This window comes from Coregonus lavaretus (genome assembly GCF_964263955.1).
Source record: "Coregonus lavaretus genome assembly, chromosome: 7".
Lineage (NCBI taxonomy): Eukaryota > Metazoa > Chordata > Actinopteri > Salmoniformes > Salmonidae > Coregonus > Coregonus lavaretus.
The window spans coordinates 25,955,451-25,967,671 of NC_139994.1; the positions used below are offsets into that span (position 1 = coordinate 25,955,451).

The 12,221-nt window shown below is 43.9% G+C and overlaps 1 protein-coding gene across 1 annotated transcript; it reads left to right on the forward strand.

Moving 5' to 3' along the window:
• Nucleotides 1–671: 671 nt before the first annotated feature.
• LOC311132023 (protein AF1q-like) lies at nt 672–7,257 on the forward strand. The gene is made up of 2 exons (XM_084165189.1): nt 672–773; nt 5,932–7,257. The coding sequence occupies exon 2, from the start codon at nt 5,938–5,940 to the stop codon at nt 6,211–6,213; it is 276 nt and encodes a 91-aa protein (XP_084021315.1). The 5' UTR covers nt 672–773; nt 5,932–5,937; the 3' UTR covers nt 6,214–7,257.
• The last annotated feature ends 4,964 nt before the right edge of the window (nt 7,258–12,221 follow it).

The following is a 12,221-nucleotide window of genomic DNA, read 5'->3' on the forward strand; positions in this document are numbered from 1 at the left end:
TTTTGCCGGTAAAGTCAAACAGCACCCCTTATGGACATAGACGCACCTCGCGTTTTGAAATTAGATGAATTACTTCGTGTAATCATAAGGTCAACACTGCAACCTACAGGGCAATTGCAGGTATAGGCCTATTCTTACTATTCAATCCATTCCCAATTTCAATAAACTTACGCGGTACGTATTGGACTGAATATGGACCCAAGATGTGGCTATTTAGGTTCTTCATAATATCAGATGATAATACAGCCCAACGTTTATCAGTAAATTGTCCAACTTTATTAGCCTATCATTATATTATATTACATCACATTATTATTACATTATCGTTATAGCCTTGATCATTATTGGTTGATTATTGCAAGAATTACTGTATTTTGCCATAATTGAATAGCAACCCACATTGTTTTTTGATGCACAAGAATAGGCATTTTTTGATGCACAATAATTAGTTAGTAAAACAGTAGGCCTATTTGATTTTAAGTTAATAAAACAGTAGGCCTATTTGATTTGAAGTTAATAAAACAGTAGGCCTATTTGATTTGAAGTTAATAAAACAGTAGGCCTATTTGATTTTAAGTTACAAAAACCCAATGCACGCGCAGTATATAGTCACAGAGTGTGGGAGTGGCTGCTTCTGAAAAAGGCAGCTTGTGCGCGAGGATTTTACAGCATCGCCACCGCAATCGCACGAGTGTACCATTTTTATTATACCCCAGTGGAGCGTACCCAGCGACAAACAAAGAGGAGCCTTGTCAGGCAAGATTTCTCAAGACGTAAGATAATATTTTCTTTTCATTGCATTGCTGAAATGTAAACTGATTTGTTTTTCATTGCATTTTCATAATTTTGCCGGCTTGCATTTAGTGCACCTGTGCTGGATAGTGGATACAAAATTACATGTAGCCTAAACTAACAATACTGAATGTTGATTTATAGCCTGTAATAGTAATGTTAGTATTAACCATTTTCATCTTTCCCAATAGGCATAAGAAAGAAACAAAATACAATAGCCTATAACGTAATTTTGCCCATTAGGCTGGCAAGGCCGGATAGCCTGTTAAATAAAAATCATAAATGCACACAATTAAAAACGGGCAAGTTCCGAATTTAATGTCAATGGTGTATATATATATATATATATATAATGGTCTACCATGTTTTATTTTATGCTTGGCACATTATCTCAGATATATTTAGGACTGCATGACCCAGTTTCTGGAATAGTCTCCATCGTTCGCACAGATGACATGCCGTCAAAATAGGAGATGTCATGTGTGAATCTATATTTACATGATTAAAGAATAGCTAATGTACAAAACCAAATCGCTGGTAATTTCTCAAGCCCCGTGGGCGTCAACCACTGCACCATCATAGGCATCATTGAGGCTTTTATGTCTACGTCATATGGTTAATTTTATCTGTAGCCTACTATCTCTCTTGAGATGATATACATGGGTGTGGTATTGAGGACGGGTGACGCTCTTAATCAGTATTTGACAGTTCTACATAAAAGTATGACCTAATGGATAAGAACGATTTGTTCAAAGGGATTAAAAAAAAAATCAGTTTTGTAGAGTATCTTGATACAAGGACCTTTATCCACCGTTAGCCTATCATCCATACCCCATTTAATGTCATCTACTGACCAGGTGGGGTCATTTGTACCCTAAATGTTGATTTCATGCCACAGTAATTGTATTTTAACAACAGGATCTTGTCTCCGCTGTACATTTTCACTATTAGCATTTTACATTAAATTACTGTATCATTATCAAATCAATTTTTATTTGCCACATGCGCCGAATACAACAGGTGTAGACATTACCGTGAAATGCTTACTTACAGCCCTTAACCAACTTTATAAGTAAAATAAAACAACAACAAAAAAGTGTTGAGAAAAAAAGAGCAGAAGTAAAATAAAACAACAGGAGTGTCACGCTCGTCGGGAACAGAGGACCAATGCGCAGCTTTATTTGCGAACATATTTATTAAATAAAGATCACACGAACAAAAACAACAAAACGATAACGTGACGTCCTTGGATCAAACACAACCTACTTGGAACAAGATCCCACAAACACTGTGGGAAAACTGGCTGCTTAAGTATGGTTCCCAATCAGAGACAACAAGCAACAGCTGATACACGTTGCCTCTGATTGAGAACCACACTGGCCAACATAGAAATACTACACTAGAATGGAAAACACATGAAAACTCACACCCTGGCTCAACATACTAGAGTCCCCAGAGCCAGGGCGTGACAGTACCCCCCCCCCCCAAAGGCGCGGACTCCGACCGCGCCAACCAAACACCACAGGGGAGGGACCGGGTGGGCACTCCGCCTTGGCGGCGGATCCGGCTCCGGGCATGATCCCCACTCCCTCTCTAACCCCCCAAAGTACCCCTGGTCCGGTCTGGCCCTGCTGGCCAGAGCTGGACTGATCACTGGTGGAGCGGATTGCTCTAGCTCCGGCGTGGAGCAGCTGACCGGTACCGGACCAGGCACCGGTGGAACAGGCACAGGCTGTGCCGGACTGACGACGCACACCACTGGCTTGGTGTGGGGAGCAGGAACAGGCCGAGCCGGGCTGGCGACGTGCACCATAGGCTTGGTGCGGGGAGCAGGAGCGGGCTGGACCGGGCTGACGAAGCGCACCACTGACTTGGTGCAGAGAGCAGGAATGGACCGGGCCGGGCTGGCGACGCGCACCACTGACTTGGTGCGGGGAGCAGGAACAGGCCAGGCCGGGTTGGCGACGCGCACCATAGGCTTGGTGCGGGGAGCAGGAACAGGCCGGACCGGGCTGGCGACGCGCACCATAGGCTTGGTGCGGGGAGCAGGAACAGGCCGGGCCGGGCTGGCGACGCGCACCATAGGCTTGGTGCGGGGAGCAGGAACAGGCCGGGCCGGGCTGGCGACGCGCACCATAGGCTTGGTGCGGGGAGCAGGAACAGGCCGGGCCGGGCTGGCGACGCGCACCATAGGCTTGGTGCGGGGAGCAGGAACAGGCCGGGCCGGGCTGGCGATGCGCACCATAGGCTTGGTGCGGGGAGCAGGAACAGGCCGGGCCGGGCTGACGACGCGCACCACAGGCTCGATGCAAGGAACAGGAACAGGCCGGACCGTACTGGGGACACACACCACTGGCCCTACGCAGGGATCAGGAACGGGCCGGACCGGACTGGTAACACACCCCAGTACCTCTCGCCGTGCCTCTACACTTTCCCTCTCCTCTGTGACCAGTGGCCCCCTTAACCTGGCGGCCTCCTCTGCAAACCCGCTGGACCGCTCCATCGCGGCCTCCTGCTGCCCCGTCATCCACGGCGTGAGCCCCCCCCTAAAAAATGTATGGGTGTCTCTCCTCCCCGTGGACCAAGCCTCCCCATCTCTCGCCAGACTCTTCCTCCACTGCTCCCAAGTCCAACCTCTCTGCTCTTCATTTGGCTTGACCCAGTCGAGACTCTTCCTCCACTGCTCCCAAGTCCACCCTCTCTGCTCTTCACTAGGCTTGACCCAGTCGAGGTTGCCACGGAGATCCGCTAGCGATTCCCCTGGCGATGGCTCCTGGACACGCTGCTTGGTCCAGTTTTGGTGGGATCTTCTGTCACGCTCGTCGGGAACAGAGGACCAATGCGCAGCGTTATTTGCGAACATATTTATTAAATAAAGATCACACTAACAAAAACAACAAAACGATAACGTGCCGTCCTTGGATCAAACACAACCTACTTGGAACAAGATCCCACAAACACTGTGGGAAAACTGGCTGCTTAAGTATGGTTCCCAATCAGAGACAACAAGCAACAGCTGATACACGTTGCCTCTGATTGAGAACCACACTGGCCAACATAGAAATACTACACTAGAATGGAAAACACATGAAAACTCACACCCTGGCTCAACATACTAGAGTCCCCAGAGCCAGGGCGTGACAAGTAGGGAGGCTATATACAGGGGGGTACCGGTGCAGAGTCAATTTGCGGGGGCTCCGGCTAGTTGAGGTAGTTGAGGTAATATGTACATGTGGGTAGAGTTAAAGTGACTATGCATAAATGATTAACAGAGTAGCAGCAGTGCAAATACTCTGGGTAGCCATGATTAGCTGTTCAGGAGTCTTATGGCTTGGGGGTAGAAGCTGTTGAGAAGCCTTTTGGACCTAGACATGGCGCTCCGGTACCGCTTGCCATGCGGTAGCAGAGAGAACAGTCTATGACTAGGGTCGCTGGAGTCTTTGACAATTTTGAGGGCCGTCCTCTGACACCGCCTGGTATAGAGGTCCTGGATGACAGGATGCTTGGCCCCAGTGATGTACTGGGCCGTACGCACTACCCTCTGTAGTGCCTTGCGGTCTGAGGATGAGCAGTTGCCATACCAGGTGGTGATGCAACCAGTCAGGATGCTCTCGATGGTGCAGCTGTAGAACTTTTTGAGGATCTGAGGACCCATGCCAAATCTTTTCAGTCTGTAAATTACTGTATCATTTTGAGTGTTTAAAAGTGTGTTTAACCACAGAGAAGTGTGTAGCCTTGTTATTGTATAATGACATTAGGCTTTGTGTTTATAATTTGGTTTAGGAAAGGCACATTCACACCATTCACATTTGCTTTCAGATCTGTTTTGCAGTTGTAAACAGGTAGCCTTATGCAACCCCATTACTATAAATATAATGTTAAGGGTGCCCCAAAGCCTTAAAATAAGATGTTTAAAATAGCATAAATGTTCACTCTTACACTTGGGGAACCTATATTTATGTGGTCACAATTAACTTAGCAATGTTCAAAAAGTATTATGCATATATCACACAAATATTTAAAGATTAGATCAGATTACGAGGAATGCCTAATCAGGTTATGTTCACAAATGTGCGACTCAACATTATTGCAATCTAGGCCTACAACTTCAACGTTAGGTTTTAAAACACAGAACACTATCACCAGAAAGCTTATATAACCTAGTTTACTTCAGTTTGCCAACACTTAGGTTCAAATGAGCAACAAGGATTGACTAAAATCTGCATCTCAAGAAAAAGCTACTTAATCCTGTGCCAATTTGTTCTTATGTAATGGCATATACTTTTCTTAACCTGAACTCTGCAATGGAAGAAAGCCAGCCAAGCCAAAACGTTCTCCTATCCATGGCATCTACAGTATAGGGGCCCTTTGGAATAAAGAAAAAAGATCAGGGAGCCATTCGAAATTATAGGGACATAGTACTGGAATGAAATACTGTATATGTGGGCATGACCTTCGTCAGGGTTGTACAAAGAAATAATACAATGTCCTCTTTTGAACAGCTTTTCCAATTAGCCCTAATTTGAAGAGGGAGTGGTTACAAAGTTGATTGGACATACCTAGTAAGCAATACTATACACATTAAAAAGTGAAATACTGTAACTATGTTATCATACAAATACAACTCCAAGTTAGAAGTACCAGAACACTTAGAAAGGTAGTTCTAACCTTAAATATGACTAGGAAAAGTGTAAAAAATAAGAAAGCAATATATTCCATAGTACACTAGAAACCAGCAAAACATGAACAACAACAGTCTAAACATAGCTGAGGGCAATTGAGCACAATGTCCACTAGATGACAGCAAATGGACCTATCACAACCCTACAGGAAGGGTGAGAAACCTTTTTTAAAAACCTTGTTTCTATTGAACATGCCATACTAATAAAGGCATTTTAATTAATTATATGAAGAGTGCCTTGGTCCTCCTTTCTTTTTGCTGACCAAATCACCCCTTTGACCAAAGAGCACCTTCTGTCTACCAACATTTACTATTGTGTACCTTAGTAGCGCTTCCCTTCCTCCTCTTTCTACTGTATATGTGGGGACTAAGATGAGAGCAGTAGGTATGTCTAATCTATTTCAAGCTATGATCCAAAATCACATTTTAATTTGTCCTCATTCCTCTTTTACATTCAGATAAAAATGCTGGTGAAATCAAACAGTGAGTATGACTCCTTCCTCTACTGGAGACAGCCCATCTCAGCCCCGGACCTGTCCGAGCTGGAAGACCTGGGTGTGACCAACAGCAAGCCAACCAAGAAGAGCAAGAAGGCCACCAAGAAACATAATGCTGCCCTAGCCAAGCCAAGGAAGCAGCAAGAGGCACAGGAGGCTGAATTGTCAGAGTACACCTCCTTCAACTACTGGAGAGAGCCTATCCCCACCATCGACCTCCTCGACTTCAACCTGCTTCTGTGAGGACCATCCCCATCTCAGCCTCCCAGTCATAAGACCCTCCCTCTCCTCACACTGACCCCTATCTGGATAATCATGGCTTTTGTCAAGTTTGTGGTCCCAAGAAGAAGTACTGAATCTGCATTAGTCTGTACTGTGCTTTTTTTTGTATAACCTCAGAATAATACTGAAAGGATGAGGGGTAAATGTTTTAACTTGCAGGTGACTGGCACTGTGAATGACATTCTAGGCAGTTCTGCTTAGGTTTTCTCCACATGCGGGCTACTTGACTCGATCGCTAATGTCAATGAGGTCAGCCTTTAAATTAAGATAGTTTAATTGCACACTGACTGCAAGGCTCCTGTCTCACATTAAGGACTTACGCATTTATAATTTGTGAGGTAACTTGAGTTCACATTTTTTAACACTAACAAATGCAAAGTGCTGCCTCATTTTAGCCTCAACTAAAACAAGCTTGAAAGGTCGTGCCAGCCCGAGCCTTGGAGTGTCTGCATGTTGTATTTATAAGTAGTAGAAAGTAAAGCACCTCCACACAGAACATATGTTTTAGAAGCTCTTAGGGAGCCACAAGCCTGACTGTTTTTTGCGCTTTGTATTGATTGCCTTTTGATTTGTTTCAGACACTAAACTGACTGGCTCAAACTCACCCAATTAATTAATTAATTTAGTTTGCTGCTTTTAGTCTGCCCTGAGTATGCCTCAACAGAGTGCAATGACTGAGGGTAAATGTTAGAGATTCAACAATGCAAGTTGTGCAATGTGCAGAGCTGGTCAACTGTTTTCTTTATTTTCTGCATAGACCACTGTACCGTCTGAATGTCAAGGAAAGAATGGATTGACATTTTTAATGAAAGGGAAAGGAATGTTTTTTTATTGTGTCAGACTGATGTTGCACATGGTCTTGAAAGTACGGTAGTACACGTTCTAAATTTGGATACTTTTAATCATAAAACTAACTTTTTGTGTGAGATTGTGCAATGAGCAGTAAATTCCCAAATGTGACTCGTCTGACTTTTCTGAAATAAATTAAGATATCCTGTGCATATCAATCCACTTTGTTTACTGTGAGAAATAATCTAAAACTAAATGGCTAGAACATGCATCATTTTTTGAAGAGATAAAGTGCCTTCGGAAAGTTCAGACCCCTTGACTTTTTCCACATTTTGTTAAGTTACAGCCTTATTCTAAAGTGGATAAAATAAATACAAATCCCCAATCTACACAGAATACCCCATAATGACAATGCGAAAACAGGTTTGTATACATTTTTGCAAATGTATAACAAATATATAAAGAAATACCTTATTTACAGAAGTATTCAGACCCTTTGCTATGAGACTCGAAATTGAGATCAGGTGCATCCTATTTCCATTGATCATCCTTGAGATGTTTCTACATCTTGATTGGAGTCCACCTGTTGTAAATTCAATTGATTGGACATGATTTGGAAATGCACAAACCTGTCTATATGAGGTCCTACAGATGACAGTGCATGTCAGAGAAAAAACCAAGCCATGAGGTCGAAGGAATTGTCTGTAGAGCTCCAAGACAGGATTGTGTCGAGGCACAGATCTGGGGAAGGGTACTAAAATATTTCTGCAGCATTGAAGGTCCCCAAGAACACAGTGGCCTCCATCATTCTTAAATTGAAGAAGTATGGAATCACCAAGACTCTTCCTAGTGCTGGCCTCCCGGCCAAACTGAGCAATCGGGGGAGACGGGCCTTGGTCAGGGAGGTGACTAAGAACCCGATGGTCATTCTGATAGAGTTCCTCTGTGGAGATGGGAGAACCTTGCCAGAATGACAACCATCTCTGCAGCACTCCACCAATCAGGCCTTTATGGTAGAGTGGCCAGACGGAAGCCACTCCTCAGTAAAAGGCACATGACAGCCCGCTTGGAGTTTGCCAAAAGGCACCTAAAGACTCTCAGACCATGAGAAACAAGATTCTCTGGTCTGATGAAACCAAGATTTAACTATTTGGCCCGAATGCCAAGCGTCACGTCTGGAGGAAACCTGGCACCATCCCTACTGTGAAGCATGGTGGTGGCAGCATCATGCTGTGGAGATGTTTTTCAGTGGCAGGGACTGGGAGACTAGTCAGGTTTGAGGGAAAGATGAACGGAGCAAAGTACAGAGAGATCCTTGATAAAAACCTGCTCCAGAACGCTCAGGACCCCAGACTGGGGCGAAGGTTCACCTTCCAACAGGACAACGACCCTAAGCACACAGCCAAGACAACGCAGGAGTGGCTTCGGGACAAGTCTCTGAATGTCCTTGAGTGGCCCAGCCAGAGCCCGGACTTGAACCCGATCGAACATCTCTGGAGAGACCTGAAAATAGCTGTGCAGTGACTTCCCCATCCAACCTGACAGAGCTTGAGAGGATCTGCAGAGAAGAATGAGAGAAACTCCCCAAATACAGGTGTGCCAAGCTTGTATCGTCATGCCCAAGAAGACTCAATGCTGTAATCGCTGCCAAAGGTGCTTCAACAAAGTACTGCGTAAAGGGCCTGAATACTTATGTAAATGTGATATTTCCATTTTTTTAAATTGAAAAAAACTGTTTTTGCTTTGTCATTATGGGGTATTGTGTGTAGCTTGATGACGGGGAAAAACAATGTAATCAATTTTAGAATAAGGCAGTAACAGTGGATAAAGTCAAGGGGTCTGAATACTTTCCGAATGCACTGTACATAAGCATTAATCACTATGTACAGCTTTTGAAATAAATTGAGAATGTAAGGTTTCATTTCACATTTCACTTACAAAAACGTCGTAGGCGAGATGTCTCATCAAACCGGCTTCAGTGTAAAAACGACCATGCACCTTGTAGGCATAAAATTGACAGTTTGTGAACAGCAGGTGTTGTTAAAAAAAAATAGAGGTCAATCTTTTAGAGGCTTCTTGAACACCACCAACTGCCAGAGTAGGCTATGGACTCCTGTTTTGTCCTTCAGACACCCAATAAAATATATGGTTTACTGGATAACTATTAGCTTTTTCAGGATTCTTATTGGAATAATACTAAACAGCTTCCTTTGGGGCATTTGGTATAAAACAACGCTACAGGTTTCGTACAATAGTAGATTGTGAATTAAAAGCTCTGCCTATGACAGTACATGGGACCATTACACTTTCATTAAAATACCTAGGTGCACTGCACATTAGTATTCATTGTAACCTATTTAGGTACTCTGATAGACATCGGACAGAAATTTGTAAAATTTTAATTTTAACAGTTTTTATATTGTTCAATTATTGCGAATGGCAACATTCCTTGCAGGTCTCGAACCCGGGTCTCCAAGTGCGTAGGCAGACAAGACGTGCTAACCACTGCTCCAATAAGGGTTAACTCTTCAGGTGGATCTTAACAGGTCTACCTAGGCAAGTGTCAGTACACCACATAGTTTCTAAACCCAGAGGCACAACATAGCGGCTTGTCAAACAGACCAGGCCGGGGTTTGAGAAGTCAATGATTCCTTAGTTGTTCATTTTCTCGAAATCTATAGGCACAACCTAGATTCGAGCCAATGTCTTAAGTAGTTGAACATGTTATTACTCCAACCTCGTGAAAGTGACAAACGGACACGTTTAAATATATATTTTTAAAATATATCGAAAGGAGTGCCTTTGAGTTGATTACATTTACATTTTAGTCATTTAGCAGACGCTCTTATCCAGAGCGACTTACAGTTAGTGAATACATATTTTTTTTATACTGGCCCCCCGTGGGAATCGAACCCACAACCCTGGCGTTGCAAACGCCATGCTCTATCAACTGAGCTACATCCCTGCCGGCCATTCCCTCCCCTACCCTGGACGACGCTGGGCCAATTGTGCGCCGCCCATGAGTCTCCCGGTCGCGGCCGGCTGCGACAGAGCCTGGATTCGAACCAGGATCTAGTGGCACAGTTAGCACACATTGATGACCTGCACATTCACAGTTCTGCGCGAGACGACCGTTGTCGTTCAAAACAACTGGGAACTCTGAAAAATACAAGGTCAATCTCATGACGTCAGTGATCTTCAGGTCGGAAAGTCATAGCTCTAGAAAGAGGCCAGCGTTCCAGAGTTGGAATTCCGAGTTGGATGACCATTTAAATCGATTTTTCCCAGTCGGAGCTCGTTTTTTCCCCCGAGTTCCCAGTTGTTTTGAACGCACTGAAGTCAAAAGTCTGAGATTTCAGAGTTTCCCAGTTCCGAGTTGTTTTGAACGGGGCATTAGACCCAATGACGTGTTTCTAGGCATGAGTTTAGCTAGTCCAACGTCGCTATGACGTCATGCCTACAAGTGTTGCCGCGTTCAAAACAACTGGGAGCTCGGAACTTGGAAATGTCCGACTTCCGAGCGTTCAAAACATCTGGAGAAAAAACGAGCTTCAACTGGAAAAAATCGATTTCAATGGTCATACTAGAGCTCCGACTTTCCGACCTGAAGATCACTGACATCATGATTTGACTTTGTATTTATCCAAAGTTCCCAGTTGTTTTGATAGCGGCATGTGTCTTTGGCTGAACCCTGGCCTGTCGATGAACGCGGTGTGCTACATCCTAAATTGTCTGGAGAAAAACAAATTGTATAGTGAAGCGTGGAGACACTCCCGTACAGAAAGAAGTGTAACCAAAGACAGTACAGATTGAAGATAGGCTGAAACTGCTTCTCTATAACTACTTAAGACATTGGCTTGAATCTAGGTTGTGCCTTTAGATTTAGAGAAAATTAACAACTAAAAAGGAAGACATTTTCACTTCTTTCGATGACTTCTTAAACCCCAAACCCTGGCCTGGTCTGTTTCGCAAGCGCTCCCAGAAGTCTTGCGATGTTGCGTCTCTGGGTTTAGAAACGCCGTGGTTCAGCCAAGGGTGTGCAACAGTTCTCAGAAAATCGTGTTTCATAAAGAAAGTATGCATATTTCCCCAGTTTTTCCGCCTTCTTTCCATTAACGCTAGTTAAGGAGGAAAATTATGCCTTTGCATCCTGAATGGAGGATGCTTTATGTACGAGCTGGTACACGGGGGACACGACTGTATTACAGGGAATGCACATCAAGGCTAGACGATAGTGCAGATCTAGAGCACTATCGGTTGCCTAGGCTATTAGCAGCTAGTATAAAAAACAAGCTACTAGATCACAAAAATGGGGCTATTAATCAGACAGAAACTATGTCCAATGTCTGAGTAAGTATCATAGCAAATAAAAAAATAATCCATTATAAATAGGCCTAGCTGCCTGCGAATAAAGAGTGCTGCTCAAAGTGCACATAGAACGGAATTTTCCCTTGCAAACATGCTTTGAAACGATATATATATATATACTAAACAAAAATATAAACGTTACATGTTGGTCCCATGTTTCAAGAGCTGAAATAAAATATCCCAGAAATGTTCCATAGGCACAAAAAGCTTATTTCTCTACATTTTTGTACACAAATTTGTTTACATCCCTGTTAGTGAGCATTTCTCCTTTGCCAAGATAATCCATCCACCTGACATGTGTGGCATATTAAGAAGATGATTAAACAGCATGATCATTACACAGGTGCACCTTGTGCTGGGGACAATAAAAGGCCACTCTAAAATGTGCAGTTTTGTAACACAATGCCACAGATGTCTCAAGTTTTGAGGGAGCGTGCAACTGGCATGCTGACTACAGGAATGTCCACCAGTGCTATTGCCAGAGAATGTAATGTTCATTTCTCTACCATAAGCCGCCTCCAACGTCTTTTAGAGAATTTGGCAGTAAGACCAACCGGCCTCACAACCACAGACCACGTGTAACAACGGCAGCCCAGGACTTCCACATCTTGCATCTTCACCTGCAGGATCATGTGAGACCAGCCACCCAGACAGCTGATGAAACTGAGGAGTATTTATGTCTGTAATAACGCCCTTTTTGTGGGGAAAAACTCATTCTGATTGTCTGTGCCTGGCTCCCCAGTGGGTGGGCCTGGCCCCCAGTCATGTGAAATCCATAGATTAGGGCCTAATTTATTTATTTCAATTGATTG